We start from the raw sequence: 22,497 nt of genomic DNA, 5'->3' as shown, positions 1-22,497 counted from the left end.
ATCCCATCCCTCAGCAACGATCTTTGCCCCCCCAGCAGACTCCCTCCAGTTTATATACTGAGCATGACGTCATACGGTATGGAACAGGCTTTTGGCCAGGCTGGCTCAGCTGTCCTGGCTGTGCCCCCTCCCAATCTTCTTGTGCACCTGGCAGAGCGTGGGAAGCTGAAAACTCCTTGACTAACGTAAGGACTACTTAGCCACAGCTAAAACGTCAGTGTGTTCTCAGCATTATTCTCATCGTAAATCCAAAACACAGCACTCTGCCAGCTACTAGGAGGAAAATTAACTCTATTCCAGCTGAAAACAGGAGACTTGGGTACTGTTTACTTAATTGCTAAAAGAGAGGGAGATGGAGGGATTTCAGAGCTTCCAGGTTCCTGTAGAAGATTTCAGGCCTCCAAGAAAGCAGCTGAAGATAGCAGTTTTCAACTAGCATAGCCTTTAGATCATTTCACGTGTGAGGGATCTGCTCCCCCATTTCAATCAGTGGCACCCAGAAACCTCACCTGCTCTGCCTTCCTCTCCTCCCAAAGCCTGACCAAGGGATGGGAGGAAAGGCAGCAAAAAGAGTGTAGGCCTCTGTGAATCAGCTGGGGTCTGGCACTTGGAGGGCTACAGTGCCATTCCATTGCACATCTCATAGAGAATCAAGCAGGGAAGTGAGTCTGCAATTCTGTATCAGTAAGGTCCATGGACAGGCAAGGCTGTGTCTATGGCTGTGTCTGGAGACCCGTACACCTCCAGCATAGATCCAGCTGGGGCTGAAACTCAGGCTTGGGCTTCAATGGTCTCCTGGGTTCATGGACAGAGATGCAGGTAGATGGCCCCAGGTGGGGCTGGTCAGGGCCATGAAGGCCTATGGATGCTCTCAGGGCCCTGACACTCCCATATTAGACCCCGCCTGCCACTGCCCTCAACAGGACAAATTCTCATTCCCTGATTTTGCAGGGTCTGTGCTCCACTACTCTCCTTCCTTATGTCCCTGCGGATCTGTGAGACCACAATTTCATGGTCACTGAGGCCAAGCCTGACACTGGTCTTCACATCCCTGATGAGCCCTTCCTCTTTTGGGAGTACCAGACCCAGGAGAGCAGAAGACTGGGTGGCCCAGCTAGAAGCTGACCAACACACAAGGCACCATCTAACCTGCAACGTGTCCCATAGAGACCCTCCATATATCTGAGTTGCCCTCACATCACACAAGGCATCCCCCACTTCTCATCTCCCCTCTCAGTCTCTCCTCAAGACGCTGTATCTCCAGCAACCACAAGAGCCATGGGAGCTGTCCTTCCCCACCTCAGCTCTTATTCCACTGATGTCACAGGTCTGTGATGGCACACGGGGCTCCTGCTCTCTGTGCCCCAGGCTGTGGGCTTTGGTGCCCATTTGGGCTGCAGCACCTCAGATGTGGCACCAGGGCCAAGGGCAGACTTGTCACATGGAAACCTGGTCCCCAGAGGTGGGAGCCCGTGTGTGGCAAGGCTTGGCGTCCCAGCAGAGGCATGCTGGAGTGGGTGGCAGGTGGTGCCATAACGATGGATGAGGTTCCCCCACCAAGAGCAAAAGCTGCAGTCCCCAAGGGCAGAGAGCAAGAGGCCTGGGCTGTGCAGCCCTGGCAGGAGAGGGCTTTGCTGTGCCAGGTGACTCTGCAGCACCGTGGGGCCTGTGCCAGAGGTGGAGCTGATCTGCAAGAAGGACAAGGTGCTGCTGAGAAAGTCCCTGAGGGGGGACAGCCTTTGATCCAGCCACACTGTGGACACCATGCTGAGGGCCGACTGGCCAGATGATAGCAGCTCTGCAGAGAAGGACCTTTATATCCTGGAGGACAACAAGCTGAGCATGAGCTTGCATTGCACCCCCGTGGCAAAGGCCAACAGCCTCCTGGGCTGCATTAGGAAAAGCCTTGCTGGCAGATGGAGGGAGGTGACCCTTCTGCTGCACTCAGCACTGGGGAGGCCCCATCTGGAGTGCTGTGTCCAGTGGTAGGCTTTGCAGTAAAGGAAATTTGTTGACTTACTACAGGAATTCCAGCAAAGGACCACAAAGGTGGTTTAAAGGACTGCAGCATCTTTCATGGGGGGAAAGGCTGAGAGATGTGGGACTGGAGGATAATGAATGGAGAGATCTTATTAATCTATATAAAATTCCATTTGAACCCAAGAAAACACTTTTTAACTGTGAGGGTGGGCAATCACTAGAACAGGTTGCCCAGAGAGATTGTGGAATCTCCATCCATGGAGGTATTCCATACTCGCCTAGATAAGGTCCTGAGCAACCTCTTCTAGCTGACCCTGCCTCACTTGGAGGGTTGAGCTAGATGATTTCCAGAGGTCCCTTCCAATCTGAACATTTCCATGATCGTGTGAGTATGAAGGAGAAAAGTAAGAGAGAAAGAAAGGAACAACACCTAGCCTTGACTGCAAATACAGTAGAATCCCGTGGAGTGGACCCACGCTGGAGCAGAGGAGAAGTATGAGGAGGAAGGAGTAACAGAGATGTTCTTTACTGACTCCTAACCCCCTCTTCAGCATCCCCTCTGCTCCTCTTGGGGTTGCGCTGGGCAGAAGAATTGGCAACAATGGAGTAATTTGAGCCTGGGTGAAAGTATGAGGGGAATGGTCTTTAAAATACTTTTGTTATTGTTTTTCACACTCAAAATCTTTTGTAATGGCCGATAAATTAAACTGATCCTCGCCAAGTGAACAGGTCTTTGCCCATGACAGTACTTGGTAACTGATGTCCTTTACTTTATCTTGACCCATGAGATTTCTGGGTTATTTTCTCCCTTTCTCCTGTAGAGTCAGGGGAGGGAGTGAGCAGCTGGGTGGGTGTCTGGCTGCTGGCCAAGGTTAACCCTCTACAGAACCACCACATCAGGACTGCTGCATCCAGCATGGGGCTTCCCAGCACTCAGCACTGGGAAGGCCCCATCTGGAGTGCTGTGTCCAGTGCTGGGCTCCTCACTACAATAAAGTTGTTGACCTACGAAAGCAAGTCCAGCAAAGGGCCACAAAGCTGGTTTAAGGGACTGCAGCATCTTTCATAGGAGGAAATGCTGAGAGATGTGGGACTGTTCAGTCTGGAGAAGAAAAGGCTCGGAGGGATCTTATTCATGTGTATAAATACCTGATGGGAGAGCATGAAGACCAGGGAGCCAAACTCTTCTCAGTAGTTCCCAGTGCCAAGACAAGGGGCGATGGAAACAGCTAAAAACACATGAAATGCCACCTGAACCCAAGAAAGCACTTTTTGACTCTGAGGGTGATCAAACACTGGAACAGGTTGCCCAGAGAGGTTGTGGAGCCTATATCCATGGAGATATTCCAACCCCAGCTAGACAAGGTGCTCAGCAACCTGCTCTAGCTGACCCTGCCTCGGCTGGGGGGTTGAACTACAGAAGTGTGAGGAGGAAGGAGCAGCACAGATGTTCTGCAGTGAATGTTAACCCCCTCTTCACCATCCCCTCTGCTCCTCGTGGTGTTGAGGTAGGTAGAAGAAGTGGAAACAATGGAGTAATTTGAGCCTGGGGGAAAATGTGAGGGGAATGGTCTTTAATATTTTTCTCATTGTTTCTCACAATCCAAATGCTTTTTTAATTGGCAACAAATGAATTTGATCTTCCCTAAGTCAACGGGTCTTTACCCATGATGGTATTCAGTAACTGATCTCTTTTACTTTATCTTGACCCATGAGTTATTCCATCTTATTTTCTCCCTTTGTCCTGTTGAGGCAGGGGAGTGAGTGGGCAGCTGGGTGGGTGTCTGGCTGCTGGCCAAGGTTAACCCACTACAGAACCACCACATCAGGACTGCTGCGTCCAGCATGGGGCTTCCCAGCACAAGAAAGACCCTGACAGACTGAAGCGAGTCCTGCAGAGGCCAGAAGGGTGGCTGGGACCTGGAGCACATGATGGACAAGAGATGGGTTCTTTAGAAATCATTCAGAACAAAACACAGGAGATAGATAGAACCCAGGCCAGTTGGTGGGATCTCAATCAATGTAGATTTTCAATATTTGTTGAGACAAGGCCATGAGCACCCGAAGTAGCTGGAGGTGTCTGAGAACTGGCTTGGCTGAGAGACCAGCAGTAGGAAACTGGCTCCTTTTTCTTAATACTGGTGGTGGAGTTGGGCATCACTGAGCCCCGGACGAGGATGGGGCTGACCATGCAGGAAACGTCCCTTCTCAGGGCTGGGGTGTACGAACAGAGATGGAAATGGCTGGTGTGCGGGACTGATCTGGAACACTTTTCCTGGGGAAGCTTCCCCGGGGTGTCCAGGGAACATGGCACAGATCTGGCCCCTCTTTTCTGCACCTTTGGTGCCTTGTTTCCTTCACCATGATGCCTGACTTCACTGTGAGCAACCTGCTGGGGGCCCCCACACTGCGCACTCACACGGCTTAGCTCTACACTGGGGCTTTCCTCTCCCAGGCACTTCCCAGCCCAGCCCAGCCCCTCCCCAGATCTCCCCACCTCCCCTGCCCTCTCCCCAGCCCAGCAGAGCAGCCCAGCCTGGGCTGGCCCCATGGCAGCGCCCACCGCAGGGTGCTGCAGAGCTCTGGGCACTCACCCCACAGCCCCAGCCCCTCTGAAGGGCACAGCAGCTCCGGGGCGCAGAGAGGGGGGAGGTTCAGGCTCCCCATGAGCCCCAGGGCTGGTGCTGGCCCCAAGAGCATGAGGAAACAGAGGCCAGGCACTCTCTGGCTCTCCTGAATTCATATCGTAGGTGATGCCCAGTGCTGACTGAATTTGCCCCTCCTCTGCTCCCACCAGCCCCACTGCCCAGGATGGCATGAGAGTCCTGGGGCTTCTCAGGCAGCTTCTGCACCTCTCCACTCTCCCTTCCCTCTGCCTGCTGGGCTCCTACTGACTCCTATGGCAGAGTCCTTGTTTTGCATACCTCAATTTAATCATAGAATCATAGAATCGTTAAGGTGGGAAAGGACCTCAGAGATCATCGAGTCCAACCTCATAACCTAACTGCCTGGTCCACCTCTAAGCCATGTCCCTAAGCACCACATCCACACGATTTTTGAATACTTCCAGGGACCATGATTGGACCACTTCCCTGGGCAGTCTGTTCCAATGCCTACCCACTCTCTCTGGGAAGAAATTTTTCCTAGTATCTAATCTTAATCTCCCTTGGCACAACTTGTTACCTGGAGAAGAGACTGACACCTACCTCACTACAACCTCCTTTGAGATAGTTGTGGAGAGCAATAGGGTCTCCCCTCAGCCTCCTCCAAACTAAACAACCCCAGCTCCCTCAGCTGCTCCTCGTAAGACTTCTCCTCTAGACACTTCAACAGCTTCAATAGCTTCATGTTTTGCTTTTGGGGGAGTTCACATCTGAGAGCCTTTCACCTTCTGAGCCTCCATTCATTGCAACCCCAGGGCACGTGGGGAGTCCCCATCCTCTCCTCTCCTCACCCCTCCAAATTCATTTCCAGGGAGTCTGGTATATGCCATCACTCCTGTCATACATGAAGAAACCTGAGGAGAGAATGGGAGCTCATGGGCCATCTCCTCTCCCATTGGACACCAAAAAGAGAGCTTTTAAATCCAGAGCATTTGGTCCAGTGGAACTCAGTGCCACCCTGAACTTAACTTCCAAAATATTGAGAACAGAAGGAGAATAGACTCTTTAAAAGACCAATACCTTGGACATTTTCTTTGCAGCAGCTTTGGAGGAAGAGCCCATCCTTCAGGCACTGGACCTGGGAGATTCTCTTTTATTGAAGAGCTGCTATTGGCCATGCCACATCTGGCACAGTGTTGTGCAAGAGTCATATACGAGGGGATCAGGCCTCAAGACAAGTAGTATAAGCCTAGCAAATTATCTATAACCAGGATTACCACAAGAGAAAAAAGCAGACGTGGCCCAAGAAAAAAGTGAGAAATGGGAAATGTGCAGAGAAGGGAAGGCAGGTTATTGTTGGTGAAACAACATCCGTTGGGCCAGTTTCCTTAGGGCATCCTTGAGCTCCTGGTTCCTCATGCTGTAGATGAGGGGGTTCACTGCTGCAGGCACCACCGAGTACAAAACAGAAACCATGAGATCTAGAAATATGGAGGACACTGAGGGGGGCTTCAAGTACGCAAACATTACAGTGCTGAGAAACAGGGAGACCCCGGCCAGGTGAGGGAGGCACGTGGAAAAGGCTTTGTGCCGACCCTGCTCACAGGGGATCCTCAGCACGGCCCTGAAGATCTGCACATAGGACACCACAAGGAAAACAAAACATCCAAAGACTAAACAGGCACTAACCACAAGAAGCCCCACTTCCCTGAGGTAGGCATGTGAGCAGGAGAGCTTGAGGATCTGGGGGATTTCACAGAAGAACTGGTCCAGGACATTGCCTTGGCAGAGGGGTAGGAAAAAAAGTATTGGCAGTGTGCAGCACAGCACTGAGAAACCCAGTGCCCCAGGCAGCTGCTGCCATGTGGACACAAGCTCTGCTGCCCAGGAGGGTCCCGTTGTGCAGGGGTTTGCAGATGGCCACGTAGCGGTCATAGGCCATGACAGTGAGAAGACAATGCTCTGCTGAGATCAAGAAGAGAAAGAAGACGACCTGTGCAGCGCATCCCAAGTAAGAGATGGCCCTGGTGTCCCACAGGGAATTGGCCATGGCTTTGGGCAGAGTGGTGGGGCCAGCACCAGACTTGGGGTTGATTGGGACAGAAAGACAGACTGAGCTCCCCTGTGGCACGTGACTCCATTTGGTCAGATGAACACCTCTGTCAGCTGCCCTAAGCATACTGAGGAGGGACAGGTTGGGTTGTCCTAACTGTCATCCTTTTCTACCAGTTCAGTTGGCCAAAGGGATTCCCCACCAGCCGCCAAGGCAATGCCCCCAGATGCTGCCCTGTCTCTCACAATTGCTCCATTAGAGCTTGGAGTTTCCTGCACGTGTCCCGAACCACCTCTGGCAGCTCCAGTGTCACCAGGCGTTTGCATCGGAAAAGCTCACTCCTGGCCTCTATCCCCATCATTAACACAGCAGCTTAGAGAAGGAGCTCCCAGCTCTTTTGTGCAGCCGAGCTGAGGCAAGAGGCATCCCACCTCCTGTGGGTCTGTGGGGTGCACTGGAGAAGCTGAAAGCCCCTCTGGCCTCAGGAATACTGATGAGAGCTGAGATGCCGACGTTGACTTGGCTCCAGCATCACCTTTCCAGTCTCATCAGCACCAGCATCACCTTTCCAGTCTCATCAGGGTTTGTGGGACCTGCTCTTTAGCCCCTGCACACACGGAGAGGCTGCAGGGCAGAGCTGGGCACAGAGGGGCTGAGATGGGGTCTGTGAGCACTGGCAGGGAAGAGACGTGGGGCCAGAGCAACAGCTCGTGGCAGGGACAGCTGCAGGCAGTAGAGATGGGCAGGAAAGGAAGGACCTGCTAAGGGAAGCCCTGTTGCAGGGGAGATCTGGGCACCTCCCGGCCACCCCTGCAGTGCAGATGCCTTCCCTGAGCAACCCCTTCATCTCTCCTCTCCCACCCAGCACAGCCCTCGGCCCTCACGGGCATGGGGTCTCGGGTGGGAGTCACCTCTCTGTCCAGCAGAGCAGCAGAAGAGGCGAAGGGCATCCCTCGTGCCATGTCCCCATTTCCCACTGACCAGCAATCAGGCTGAGGGCACCTGTCCTGCATTATCACTGTCTGGGAGGTGGCGTGCACAGCTGGGTAAGGGTAACGCTGTCCTGAGGGTCCGCCTGCCTCCCCCCTTGCCTCTTTCAGCCAGACCCTCACTGTATTTTTCCCTCATTTCTCCACCTGTCCATTTTAAAGTCATCTTTTTAGTGCTGTCAGACTCCCTGGGGATGGGAATTTCAGCTGCAGAGTCACACACTGATCTTGTTCGTCCATTCATGCAGGCATGTCGATGGGAACAAGCATCCCAGCTTTCCTCTAATCTGTGGGGCTGTGGGCAATGCAGCCTGTGGGGCTGGGGAAGGAGTCAATTTTGTCTTCATGAGATGCCAACATTAAGACAATTGGCTATCAGCTCCTGAGGGTGTCCTTCCAAGCTGTCAGCTGCCTTCCAGCATGCAAACCTGTCCCATAGCACCTTTGCGTTCTCTGGAAGCCCCATGGAGAAACGTAGAGATGCTATGGCTGAGGAAATGCTGTTGGGTTGGTGAAAGGATCCATGAGTGTCCGGGGCTAGAAGTGGGGTGCTGAGACCTTGAGAAAGGCTGACCAGATCCCCTCACTGCGCTGAGCCACAGGCAATCATCTTGCCTCGCAGGGCTCGCTCTGATCTCCATGAGAGCAGCAGAAATGCTGAGGATTTCTGACATCCAAGGACAATCCCTGTGGAGATGGAGGGAGCTGTAAAAAACCCCAAACCTCTCAAACTGCCTTCTGCTATGCCAGTTCCTTGGCACTGGCAGTGCAGATGCTGACAGGCCATTCTGTTTTAGGAGAGGTTTCATCTGACAAAGTAAAACACCTGGACTTGCCCCTGCTCCCACCATTCCCATGACCCCACTGCTGCAGAGCAGGGCTGACTCCTCAGCAAATAGCGGGCAAGGGCCCTGCTCCTCATGGCACATTCTGCCAGCACCAACCAGAGCTGCAGCCACGGAGCTGAGGAAGGTCTCCTGGAAAATGAAAAGGGGGTGTGTGCAGCATGAGCAGAGTCTATGGGAAAAGGCTTTGATTTTGCTCAGAGAAGTCTCTGCTAACATACTGTGTTTTCCTCCTTGAACAGGTCCACATACCAAAGTGAAAAAATGTCCAACAGCAGCTCCATCACCCAGTTCCTCCTCCTGGAAGAGGCGGGACACACGGGAGCTGCAGCTCCTGACCTCTGGCTCTTCCTGGCCATCTACCTGGCTGCCCTCCTGGGCAACGGCCTCATCATCACCGCCGTAGCCTGCGACCACCGCCTCCACACCCCCATGTACTTCTTCCTCCTCAACCTCTCCCTCCTCGACCTGGCCTCCATCTCCACGACTCTCCCCAAGTCCATGGCCAATGCCCTGTGGGACACCAGGGCCATTTCTTACCAAGGGTGTGCTGCCCAGATCTTTATGCTCGCCTTCTTGATCTCAGCAGAGTTTTCGCTCCTCACTGTCATGGCCTACGACCGCTACATTGCCGTCTGCAAACCCCTGCACTATGGGACCCTCCTGGGCAGCAGAGCTTGCGTCCACATGGCAGCAGCTGCCTGGGGCACTGGGTTTCTCAGTGCTGTGCTGCACACTGCCAATACGTTCTCACTGCCACTCTGCCAAGGCAATGTCCTGGACCAGTTCTTCTGTGAAATCCCCCAGATCCTCAAGCTCTCCTGCTCACATGTCTACCTCAGGGAAGTTGGGCTCCTTGTGGTTAGTGTCTGTTTAGTCTTTGGGTGTTTTGTTTTCCTTGTGGTGTCTTATGTGGAGATCTTCAGGGCTGTGCTGAAGATCCCCTCTGAGCAGGGACGGCACAAAGCCTTTTCCACGTGCCTCCCCCACATGGCCGTGGTCTCCCTGTTTCTCAGCACTGGCATGTTTGCCTACCTGAAGCCCCCCTCCATCTCCTCCTCATCCCTGGACCGAGTGGTGGCAGTGCTCTACTCCGTGGTGCCTCCAGCAGTGAACCCCCTCATCTACAGCATGAGGAACCAGGAGCTCAAGGATGCCCTAAGGAAACTGGCCCAATCGATGCTGTTTCACCAACGATAACCTGCCTCCCATTCTCTGCACATTTCCCACAGTTTATCTTAGGCCACGAGTCTGCTGTTTTCTCTTATGATAATCCTGCTTACAGATAATTTGCTGGGTTCATACTACTTGTCTTAAGGCTTGATATTATTGTGTCTGACTCTTGCACAGCACTGTGTGATATGTGGCATGCCCAATAGCAGCTCTTCAATAAAACGGAATCGCCCAGATCCAGTGCCTGAAGGCTGGGCTCTTCCTCTAAAGCTGCTGCCAAGAAAATGTCCAAGAAAGAGTTTTTTAAAGAGTCAGATCTCCTTGTGTTCTTAATATTTTGGGAGTTAAGCTCATGGTCACATTGGGTTCCACTGGGCCAAGCGCTGTGAATTTAAAAGCTCTCTTCTTGGCGTCCAACGGGAGGGGGGATGGCCCATGAGCTCCCATTCTCTTCTCAGGTTTCTTCATGTATGACAGGAGTGATGGCATATACCAGACTGCCTGGAAATGAATTTGGAGGGGTGAGGAGAGGAGAGGATGGGGACTCCCCACGTGCCCTGGGGTTGGAATGAATGGAGGGTCAGACGGTGAAACAGTTGCAATGGTGATGTCCCCCAAAAGTAAAGCACTAAATCATCTTATCAACGAACAAGGACTCTGCAGTGCCATGGGAGTCAGTGGGGACTCAGAAGCCAGAGGGAGTGGAGAATGGAGGGATTCGGGAGCTGCCTGAGGAGGCCCAGGGCCAGGACTGCTGTGCTCTTCTGAGGAGTGGGGCTGGTGGGAGCAGAGGAGGGGACAAATACAGTCAGGTATGGGCATCACCTACAATAGGAATTCAGGAGAGCCAGAGAGTGCCTGGCCTGTTTCCTCCTGGCCTTGGGGCCAGCACCAGCCTTGGGATTAATTAGGAGCCTGAGCCCCCCTCTCTGCCCCCCAGGAGCTGCTGTGCCCTTCAGAGGGGCTGGGGCTGTAGGGTGAGTGCCCAGAGCTCTGCAGCACCCTGCGGTGGGCACTGCCATGGGGCCAGCCCAGGCTGGGCTGCTCTGCTGGGCTGGGGAGGGGGCAGGGGAGGTGGGGAGATCTGGGGAGGGGCTGGGCTGGGCTGGGAAGTGCCTGGGAGAGGAAAGCCCCAGTGTAGAGGCAATCTGTGTGAGTGTGCAGGGTGGGGGCCCCCAGCACGGTGCTCACAATGCAGAGTGAGGCATCAATGTGAAGGAAGCAAGGCACCGAAGGTTCAGAAGAGAGGGGCCAGGTCTGTGCCATGTTCCCTGTACATCCTGGGGAAGCTGCCCTGGGAGAACTGTCCCAGATCACTGCCACACACCGGCCATTTCCAGCTCTGTTTGTACACCCCAGCCTTGAGAAAGGACTTTTGCTGCATGGTCACCTCTGTCCTCCTCCGGGGCTCAGTGATACCCAACTCCATCACCAATATTAAGAAAAAGGGAAGCAGTTTCCTACTGACTCTTATTACACACAAATCATAGAATCATAGAATCATAGAATCGTCAAGGTTGGAAAGACCCTTAAGATCATCAAGTCCAACCGTTAACCTATCACTGCCAAGTCCATCTATACCATGTCTTCAAGCACCGTATTTATCCATTCTTTAAATACCTCCCGAGAGGGAGACTCAACCACTTTCCTGGGCAGCCTGTTCCAATGCTTGACCACCCTTTCGGTGAAGAAGTTTTTCCTAATATCTAACCTAAACCTCCCCTGGCGCAGCTTGAGGCCGTTTCCTCTTGTCCTATCACTCGTTACTGGGGAGAAGAGACCAACCCCCACCTCGCTACAGCCTCCTTTCAGGCTGTTGTACAGAACAATAAGGTCACCCCTCAGCCTCCTCTTCTCCAGGCTAAACAAGCCCAGTTCCCTCAGCCGCTCCTCATAAGACTTGTGCTCTAGACCCCTCAAGTCTCACAGCTCTTGCCACAGCTGGTCCCTCAGCCAAGCCAGTTCTCAGACAGATCCAGCTTGAACAGGTTCTCATGGCCTTGTCTCAACAAATATTGAATATCTCCATTGACTGAGATCCCTCAACTGGAGTGGGTGCTTCCTCTAGTGTTTGACTTGAGGGATTTCTCAAAACCTCAGCACTCTCAGCCTCTCCTTGTCCATAATGTGCTCCAAGACCCAACCATCCTTCTGGCCTCTGCAGGACTCACTTCAGTCGGTCAGGCTCTTTCTTGTGCTGGGAAGTCCCATACTGGACGCAGCAGTCCTGATGTGGTGGTTCTGTAGTGGGTTAACCTGGCCAGCAGCCAGACACCCACCCAGCTGCTCACTCACTCCCCTGCCTCAACAAGACAAAGGGAGAAAATAAGATGGAATAACTCATGGGTCAAGATAAAGTAAAAGAGATCAGTTACCGAATACCATCATGGGCAAAGACCCGTTGACTTAGGGAAGATCAAATTCATTTGTTGCCAATTATAAAAAGATTTGGATTGTGAGAAACAATGAGAAAAATATTAAAGACCATTCCCCTCTCACTTTCCCCCAGGCTCAAATTACTCCATTGTTCCCAGTTCTACCTACCTCAACACCACCAGGAGCAGGGGGGATGGTGAAGAGGGGGTTAACAGTCACTGCAGAACATCTCTGCTGCTCCTTCCTCCTCACACCTCCCCTGCTCCAGCATGGGTCCTCTCCATGGGATCCCACTGTATTTGTTGTCAAGGCTAGGTGTTGTTCCTTTCTTTCTCTCTTACTTTTCTCCTTCATACTCACAGAATCATGGGAATGCTGAGATTGGAAGGGACCTCTGGAAATCATCTAGTTCAACCCCCAGCTGAGGCAGGTTCAGCTAGAGCAGGTTGCTGAGCACCTTGTCTAGCTGGGGTTGGAATATCTCCATGGATGGAGACTCCACAACCTCTCTGGGAAACCTATTACAGTGTTGGACCACCCTCACAGTCCAAAAGTGCTTTCTTGGGTTCAGATGGCATTTCATGTGTTTTTAGCTGTGTCCATCGCCCCTTGTCTTGTCACTGGGAACTACTGAGAAGAGTTTGGCTCCCTGGTCTTCATGCTCTCCCATCAGGTGTTTATACACATTAACAAGATCCCTCTGAGCCTTTTCTTTTCCAGACTGAACAGTCCCACATCTCTCAGCATTTCCTCCTATGGCAGATGCTGCAGTCCCTTAAACCAGCTTTGTGGCCCTTTGCTGGACTTGCTTTTGTAGGTCAAGAACTTTATTGTAGTGAGGAGCCCAGCACTGGACACAGCACTCCAGATGGGGCCTCCCCAGTGCTGAGTGGAGGGGAAGGGTCACCTCCCTCCATCTGCCAGCAAGGCTTTTCCTAATGCAGCCCAGGACGCTGTTGGACTTTGCTGCAAGGGTGTATTGCTGGCTTATATTCAGCTGCTTCTCCTCTGGGATGCCAAGGTCCTTCTCTGCAGAGCTGCTATCATCTGCCCAGTCGGCCCTCAGCATGATGTCCACAGTGTGGCTGGATCACAGGCTGCCCTCCCCCAGCGACTTTCTCAGCAGCACCTTGGCCTTCTTGCAGCTCAGCTCCACCTCTGGCACAGGCCGCACGGTGCTGCAGAGTCACCTGGCACAGCAAAGCCCTCTCCTGCCAGGGCTGCACAGCCCAGGCCTCTTGCTCTCTGCCCTTGGGGACTGCAGCTTTTGCTCTCCGTGGGGGAACCTCATCCATCATTATGGCACCACCTGCCACCCACTCCAGCATGCCTCTGCTGGGAAGCCAAGCCTTGCCACACACGGGCTCCCATCTCTGGGGACCAGGTTTCCATGTGACAAGTCTGCCCTTGGCCCTGGTGCCACATCTGAGGTGCTGCAGCCCAAATGGGCACCAAAGCCCACAGCCTGGGGCACAGAGAGCAGGAGCCCTGTGCGGCATGACAGAATTGTGACATCAGTGGAATAAGAGGTGAGGTGGGGAAGGACAGCTCCCATGGCTTTTGTGCTGGATGGAGATTCAGTGTCTTGAGGAGAGACCAACAGGGAAGATGAGAAGTGGGGCATGATCCCAATGGATGTGATCAACAAAATAATGGCTATGTCTCCAACAACCAGCAAAAAGGAAACACAAGCTTTCTTGGGCGTTGTGGGTTTTTGGAGAATTCATATTCCAAATTACAGTCTCATCATAAGCCCTCCCTATCAAGTGACCCAGAAGAAGAACAACCTCAAATGGGGTCCTCAGCAACGACAAGCCTTTGAACAAATTAAATGGGAGAGAGTTCATGCAGTCGCCCTTGGGTGAGCCCAGGCAGGACAAGATGTAAAAAATGTGCTCTACATCGCAGCCAGGGAGAACCTGGAGCCTCGGGCAGAAAGCACTGGGGGAGACTCGAGGTCGACCCCTGGGCTTTTGGAGTCGGGGATACAGAGGATCTGAGGCCCACCACACTCCAACTGAAAAAGAGATATTGGCAGCATATGAAGGGGTTTGAGCTGCTCCAGAAGTGGTTGGTACTGAAGCACAGTTCCTCCTGGCACCCCGACAGCCAGTGTTGGGCTGGATGTTCAAAGGGAGAGTCCCTTCTAGACATCATGCAACTGACGCTACATGGAGTAAGTGGGTCGCGCTGATCACACAACGGGCTCGAATAGGAAACCCCAGTTGCCCAGGAATCTTGGAAGTGATCATGGACTGGCCAGAAGGCAAAGATTTTGGAATATCACCAGAGAAGGAGGTGACATGTGCTGAAGAGGCCCCACTGTACAATAAACTGCCAGAAAATGAGAAGCAGTATGCCCTGTTCACTGATGGGTCCTGTCGTCTTGTGGGGAAGCATTGGAGGTGGGAAGCTGCTGTATGGAGTCCTATACAAGAAGTCGCAGAAACTGCTGAAAGAGAAGGGGAATCGAGCCAGTTTGCAGAGGTGAAAGCCATCCAGCTGGCTTTAGATATTGCAGAACGAGAAAAGTGGCCAATGCTCTATCTCTATACTGACTCATGGATGGTGGCAAATGCCCCGTGTGGGTGGTTGCAGCGATGGAAGCAGAGCAACTGGCAGCACAGAGGCAAACTCATCTGGGCTGCCGCATTGTGGCAAGATATTGCTGCCCGGGTAGAGGACCTGGCTGTAAAAGTACGTCACGTAGATGCTCACGTACCCAAGAGTCGGGCCACTGAAGAACCTCAAAACGACCAGCAGGTGGATCAGGCTGCTAAGACTGAAGTGGCTCAGGTGGATCTGGACTGGCAACAGAAGGGTGAATTATTTCTAGCTCACTCGGCCCATGACACCTCAAGCCATCAAGGAAGAGATGCAACACATAGATGGGCTCGTGGTCGCGGGGTGGACTTGACCATGGACACCATTGCACTGGTTACCCATGAATGCGAAACATGCGCTGCAATCAAGCGAGCCAAGCGGTTCAAGCCTCTCTGGTTTGGAGGACGATGGCTGAAAGATAAATATGGGGAGGCCTGGCAGATTGATGATATCACACTCCCACAAACCCACCAAGGCAAGCGCCATGTGCTTACAATGGTGGAAGCAACCAGCAGATGGCTGGAAACATGTCCTGTGCGCCATGCCACCGCCCGGAACACTATCCTGGGCCTTGAAAAGCAAATCCTATGGCAACATGGCACCCCAGAAAGAGTTGAGACAGACAATGGGGCTCATTTCTGAAAGAACCTCATAGACCCCTGGGCCAAAGGCATGGCACTGAGTGGGTATATCACATCCCCTATCACGCACCAGCCTCTGGGAAAATCGAACGATACAATGGACTGTTAAAGACTACACTGAGAGCAACGGGTGATGGGACATTCAGACACTGGGATAGACATTTAGCAAAGGCCACCTGGTTAGTCAACACTAGGGGATCTGCCAATCGAGCTGGCCCTGCCCAATCAAAACTTTTACGTACTGTAGAAGGGAATAAAGTCCATGTAGTGCACATAAAAAATATGCTGGGGCAGACAGTCTGGGTTACTCCCGCCTCAGGCAAAGGCAAACCCATTGGTGGGATTGCTTTTGCTCAAGGACGTGGGTGCACTTGGTGGGTGATGTGGAAGGATGGGGAATTCTGATGTGTACCTCAGGGGGATTTGATTTTGGGTGAAAATAGCCAATGAACTGAATCGTATGATGTTAATTGCTAAATGATAGTGCATGTCATCACTTCTATGGTGGCTATATGCCATACCAATGGTATTACAGTAAGAATCACCCAGATTAATGAAGAATGAACTTGGATGAAACAGAGAAAAGTGCAGCAGTGATGGAACCAGAACTGACTTCAGCATGCAACAATCCAAGACCACACACCAGCTCTCCTGCCCTGAAAGGCTGTTATGACAGATAAAGCCCAAAGTCATGGACTCAAGGAACCCAACGGACATTTTAGAGGCATGGCCCATAGACCAAGGGAATGATCTCTGTGTGTATATATTAAAAGACAGGAAAAGTGGTGGCAATTAATTGAAAGGTATTGGAAAGTATGGGACCTGGGCACGACGTAGATGGTATAGAATAAGGGGTGGATACTGTCCTGGTTTCAGCTGGGACAGAGTTCATTTTCTTCCTAGGAGCTGGCAGAGTGCTGTGTTTTGGATTTAGCCTGAGAATAACGTGACAGCACACTGGTGTTTTAGTTGTTGCTAAGTAGTGTTGGACTCGATGATCCGTGTGGGTCCCTTCCAAGTCAGGACATTCTATGATTCTGTGATTCTAGTGCTTATATTAAGACAAGGACTTTTCAGCTTCCCATACTCTGCCAGCCAGGAGGTGCACAAGTAGCTGGGAGGGAGCACAGCCAGGACAGCTGACCCCAACTGGCCAAAGGGCTATTCCATACCATATGATGTCATGGTCAGGATATAAACTGGAGGGAGTTGGCCAGAGGGCAGTGATCACTGCTCGGAGACTGGCGGGGCATTGGTCGGTGACTGGTAGGCGGTTGCATCACTTGATTTTCCTGGGTTTTGTTCCCCTCTCTCTCTCTTATTGTTTTCCTTTTCATTACAATGGTTTTTTTAAATTTAATTTTATTTTATTTCCATGATTAAACCATTCTTATCCAAACTCACGAGTTTTCTTACTTTTGCTCTTCAGATTCTCTCCCTCATCCCACCGGCTGGGGGGAGGGTGAGTGAGCGGCTGTGTGGTGCTTGGTTGCCAGCTGGGGTTAAACCACAACAATCCTGCTGTGTTCCTCTTCCGTTAAATGCCAGGGACATTGCAGTCTCCAGTGAGACCCAGGCTTCTACATCCAGGGACTTCATTTGGATGCTTAGAAAAGACTAGGCCAACTGTGGGTTTCTCATCTCCCACCACGGTGTCACCTTTACTGGCCCCTCCTCTGGCCCTCGCTCACAAGGGCTCACCCAACTTGTCACTTGCCCCACAGAGGAGCTCCATACATGCAGTTAATTTCTTCACTCTGAGGGAGCCCCAATCCTGATCCTTCCAGCCTGTCTCTCCTGAAAAGCCTGTACCCATCCATTGCAGCACCCCAAGCCGTGTGACTTGTCCCATCATGCCTTGGCAGTTACTCCATGCATGTCAAAAAGCACAGGCTCCAGCTCATCCTGGCTGTGCCCCTGGCTGAGGGCATGAGTGCACATTTGGGCTGTAGCTCCTCAGCTGTGGCTCCAGGCAAGACTCTGACTTGTCTTACGGAAACCTGGTACCCAGCGTCCGAGAAGCCCTGTTTGCAAAGGCTTTGCTTCAGAGCAGAGACGTTCCAGAGTGGACATCAGATGGAAACATAAAGCTGCAATTGGATGCCACAATAATGAGCAAACCCTGCTGTCCCCAAGGCCAGAGGAAAATGGGGCTGGGAAGTGCAGCCCTGGAAAGAAAGAAGTTTATTTCAGTGGTGTCTCTGCTGCCTCTTAGGGCCTTTGGTGGACGTGAAGGTGATCTCCGTCAATGACAAGGTGCTGCTGTCAGGCCAGTGTGAAAACTGTTGGTCCGTTCCTTGATTGTGTCATCAAGGGGGTGAGTAAAGGCTGGTGGAGAGATAAAACAGCAGTCTGAGAACATAGGCACACAAGTGGAGACCCCAGTGTGATGTGCCTTGTGCTCCTGGCCTGCCTTACATCTACTGGGTAGAGAAGGGACGGACCTTGCCACACCGCAGTGGTGGCAAAGAGTTTCTTGCACAAAGGCACCGAACCTGTCTGCAATGCTGTCTGGGGTGTCCGACACACACTCGTTCTGAATGGGGATGGCTTTCCCGTGCTGTACCTGCCAGCCACATGTAGGTACGGGTGAGAGCCTTGGCATCTCACAGAACACTACAGACATCTATTTGGACATGAAATCGAGTAACAGTCTGGAATTTGATTAGGCAATGTGGGGATGAAAACCATCATTACAGGCAATGGAGATCTAGTCAACCCAGCTGATGGAAAAGACAGAGCAAAGCTTAGTTCTCCCTGGGCTACATGACATCATTTGGTCAGATGGCAGCATAGGCTGCCAAGAAAGTAGTAAACAGGGACAAGTGCAGTTGCCTTGCACGTGCCTTGGACAACCCCTGGCACCTCAGGTGTCAGCAGGTATTTCATCTGAACAGCCAAGTCCCGACCTACATCTTCACCAGTGACCACAGGAGCTGAGACAAGGAGCTCACATGCAGGTGCCTATTTAATGCCCACCTGAACTGAAGCAAGAGGAATCCCACCTCCTGTGGGATTGTGGCAGGCATGGGAGGGAGCTGAGTCCCCTTCCAGTGCTTAGCAATAGAAACACAGGATGAGATGCCTCCACTGAGTCTCAGCCTCCAGCTGAATCCCGTCCCTCATCAGGATTAAAGAAGATCCCTGCCTGTCATTGTCTGGGTGTCCTACTTAATGGTAAGACAAAGGGGCGATTTTTAGACCTAAGCCCATCTCTGATAGGAGAAAGGACACTGCTGGAAAGAAATCTCTCTCCCCAGCTGAGGGAGGGAACATGAGTGATTCCTTCAGCCTGTTTCACAGCAGGTTCCCCTGGAGCCCCAGGGACACCTGGAGGGAGCTCAAAAAAGAGAGAAAGTGCTGCCTTGGGCTGGGCCTCTGTTGGTCAGGTGGGCCGGGCTTTTGGGACACAGGGAGCTCCTGGCAAGTGGGCAGCCCTGCAGAGAGACAGCTCTGCCCAGGAGCAGCTCCTCTGCGAAGCACAGCAGGGCTGTGGGCACTGCCTGCAGGCACCGAGGGGAGAGGAGTGAGGCAGAGAGAGGTTAAAGGCAGTGTGGGGTGGAAGGAGAGAGCTGAGCTTGTTCGGAGAGAAATCTTCACAGCATCTGACACAGTAAGTCTCTGGCAGCAGCGAGATTCAGATGAGTATCCTGGAGGGCTCTTCCAGAGCTGGCACATCCCATGACTGATAGGACCTATCAGGATGTCTTTCTTGGCTTCTCTAGCATAGAGGAGGAGGACATGCTCCAGAGCAGGGCTTCCCTGCCGCACCATCTGAAGGAAAGGTCATGATGGCTGCCTTCTCCTGGGGATGGCTGCAAGGGCGTGAAGCCGGGTGTGCAGCCAGGGGTGCCCAGGGCCATCCTTCAGAGCAGGGTCCCTGCACCCCAGGGCGCTGTGTGCCAGGGCAACAGACGCTGCCGCCTGCCAGGGTCAGCACTCAGCCTGCCCGGGGAGCTGCCCACAACGCTGCAGGGAGAAGCTGTGTGTGCAAGCAGTGACCCTGGCAGGGTAAGACCGGGTCCCTCTGTTGAGAGGGTGCTGCATGGGTTAGGGCTGCCTACAGCTCCAGATTACCCCCAGGGAATTTCCAAGGGGACTTTTCAAGAGGAAGGTCAAGATGAGGATTACCTAAAAGGGAAGGAATCTCTGCTTTCTCTTTGCCACTCTTGGTTGGCTGGGTGGGCAGTGGGAGATGGGAATGTATTTCTCTGCTCTGGAGAAGGCACTGAGACCCTGCTTCTCACTGGGACTTGTCTGAGCTTCTCCTGAGCCCCTGCACATACAGAGATGCCCCTGGGCAGTGCCCTGCTGCCAGGAGATGTCTGCAGGGCAGAGCTGAGCACAGAGCGGGTGGGATGGGCTCTGTGAGCACTGGCAGGGAGCAGACTTGGGGACAGAGAAACAGCTCCTGGCAGGGACAGCTCCAGGCAGCAGAGACATGGGCAGGGAGGGAGAGGGAGCTGCTCCCATGAACACCATGGCAGTGGGGATTCAGGCACCTCCCTGCCATCCCCTGCAGCACAGACACCTTCAGGGAGCACCCTCCTGCTCTCCTCTCCCACCCAGCACGGCCTTTGCCCCCAGGGTCATGGGGTTTCAGGCTGTCTTCTTCTTGGCAGCCCAACCCACAGTGAGGAGAAACGCCTGAGTGCCTGTGGGTCTGTCCCTGTCCTTCCTCCCATGGCAGGAGCATTGGGACATTTCTCTGTGTTTCCCCTCCTGTCCTTGCTGCCTTTGTCCCCACCTTACCTGGGGGCTCCGGGCACTGCAGTGTGTGGGGCTGGCAATGAGCTGACCCTCACCTAAGGACTCCCTGTCTTCAGGACTTTTGACTTTTTCCCTGGGGGTCCTGCTGGGATGCAGGCTGTCCTCCAGAAGGGCACAGCTCTCCCATGGGCTCTCTGTGTCCCCTGGAGAAGACAACTCAGTGCTAAGGCCATGGCAATGTGGCTCATCGTCTGTGTGGGCAGCTGCAATGAGCCCTGTGTGTCCATGGCTGGGAGGGGAGAGCTGAGATCCTGCTCAGGTACAATGAGATGGTGGGGAGGGGTTTGGAGATCTGCACTTGGGAACTGGATTCCTCTGCTCTCAGAAGTTTCCAGTTTCTTCTCAGGTGAACATCTGGGTGTGATCCTCCTCCAGCTCAAAGAGCTGCAAGGAAAAGGCAGCTGAGACTAGGGCTGATGGACAGACCAGCTCTCCACACCCTGCACTAAGGGACAGTCCCTTTGCCTGTCAGCACCCACACCATTTCACTTGGAGTACAGCAGAAGTGCCAAGGATTTCTGCTTTACAAGCACTTCTCAGTTGTGCTGTGGCAACTAGAACAAGATAAACAAAACAAAATCCCTTCGGCTCTGCTCTGCAGTTGGGTGAAATGGGAGCAACAATGCTGAAAAGCTCATTGATATCAAAAGTGGATTTAATCTGAGATCACCCCATGTTGCTATTACCTATTGCTGTAGGACAGGGCTGACCCCTCCAGAGCGCACAGCAGAGCTCCCTGCTCCACACGGCACCCTCAGCCAGCACCAACCAGAGCTCATGAAAGTCACCTGCCAAAGGTCTCCCTGAAAGGTGCAAGGCAGTCTGGGGTGTTTCCATGAGAACTGGAATAGGCTTTGCTCAGAGAACTCTACCCTAACTTCTCACTGCCTTTACCTCCTTGGGCAGGTCCCCATGCACAGAGGCAGCAAACGTCCAACGGCAGCTCCATCATCGAGTTCCTTCTCCTGGCATTTGCAGACACGCGGGAACTGCAGCTCTTGCACTTCTGCCTCTTCCTGGGCACCTACCTGGCTGCCCTCCTGGGCAGCGGCCTCATCATCACCGCCATAGCCTGTGACCACCACCTCCACACCCCAATGTACTTCTTCCTCCTCAACCTCTCCCTCCTCGACCTGGCCTCCATCTCCACCACTCTCCCCAAAGCCATGGCCAATTCCCTGTGGGACACCAGGGACATCTCCTACTCGGGATGTGCTGCCCAGCTCTTTCTATTTGTCTTTTTCATTTCAGCAGAGTATTTTCTTCTCACTGTCATGGCCTATGACCGCTACGTGGCCATCTGCAAACCCCTGCACTACGGGACCCTGCTGGGCAGCAGAGCTTGTGTCCACATGGCAGCAGCTGCCTGGGGCAGTGCGTTTCTCAATGCTGTGCTGCACACTGCCAATACATTTTCCCTACCCCTCTGCCAAGGCAATGTCCTGGACCAGTTCTTCTGTGAACTTCCCCAGATCCTCAAGCTCTCCTGCTCAGACGCCTACTTCAGGGAATTTAAGCTTCTTGTGTTTAGTACTTTTGTCTTTTTGGGGTGTTTTGTTTTCCTTGTGGTGTCCTATGTGCAGATCTTCAGGGCCGTCCTGAGGATCCCCTCTGAGCAGGGTCGGCACAAAGCCTTTTCCACGTGCCTCCCTCACCTGGCCGTGGTCTCTCTGTTTCTGAGCACCGCCACATTTGCCTACCTGAAGCCCCCCTTCACCTCCTCCCCATCCCTGAATCGAGTGGTTGCTGCTCTGTACTCGGTGGTGCCTCCAGCAGTGAACCCCCTCATCTACAGCCTGAGGAACCAGGAGCTCAAGGAAGCAATGTGGAAACTGATGACTGGATGTTCTCCAGGAGCTATAGAGTGTCCATCTTCTTCAACATATGACTCATAATGTAACTCATAACAGGCCCAGCCTTTCTTGATTAGTTTTTGTTGTTATCATTGTTGTTGGGTAAGTTTTTTCTTTTCTTGCTTTTTTAACTTGTGATAATGTTGTCCACAAAGAAATGTGGACACCCCACTTCTACTTCATTCTCTTCCTCACTAGTCTGACCCACCGACTGTGTCAATAAGGAGCTATACTCCTTCTCTAATTAAACAAAATAAATGTACTTGCATTGACTTGTCTGTCTGAGACCCAAGCAACTAAAACTGAACCAAATATAATTCCTCATAGGTGGAGAAAGGGCAATGGGGCCATGATGGAGTCCCCCATACCTACGGAATGGGGAACATTCCCAACCCTTAGGCAAATCTCTTCCCTCTCTCTCATGACCTGCGTAGTGTTTGTGCTTGAGAAAACCCTCATCATTATGCACGTGGCGGCAAACCAGCATCCGCACACCCCCATGGGCTGCTTCTTGGGCCATTTGTCTTCCCTGGAGATCTGCTACAGACCCACCACCCTGCCCCAGCTGATGGCCAGCTGCGTGACTGGGGACAGCACCATCTCTGCTCAT

At 52.8% G+C, this 22,497-nt stretch overlaps 1 protein-coding gene and 1 pseudogene across 2 annotated transcripts; both read left to right on the top strand.

The window, feature by feature from the left end:
* The first annotated feature begins 8,734 nt into the window (after positions 1-8,734).
* On the top strand, positions 8,735-9,670 carry LOC309603503 (olfactory receptor 14A16-like; annotated as a pseudogene). Its single transcript has one exon. The product of its transcript is annotated as an olfactory receptor 14A16-like (transcript).
* Positions 9,671-20,972: 11,302 nt separating this feature from the next.
* On the top strand, positions 20,973-21,929 carry LOC309603502 (olfactory receptor 14C36-like; the record flags this gene model as incomplete). The annotated part of the gene is made up of 1 exon (XM_082338338.1): positions 20,973-21,929. Exon 1 carries the CDS (start codon positions 21,132-21,134, stop codon positions 21,927-21,929), a length of 798 nt encoding a protein of 265 aa, XP_082194464.1. The 5' UTR covers positions 20,973-21,131.
* Between the last annotated feature and the right edge of the window lie 568 nt (positions 21,930-22,497).

This window comes from Platalea leucorodia (assembly GCF_965183815.1).
Source record: "Platalea leucorodia genome assembly, contig: HAP1_HAP1_SCAFFOLD_118, whole genome shotgun sequence".
Lineage (NCBI taxonomy): Eukaryota > Metazoa > Chordata > Aves > Pelecaniformes > Threskiornithidae > Platalea > Platalea leucorodia.
The sequence above is the reverse complement of the archived record's forward strand: the minus strand, read 5'-3'. Positions and strand labels throughout refer to the sequence as shown.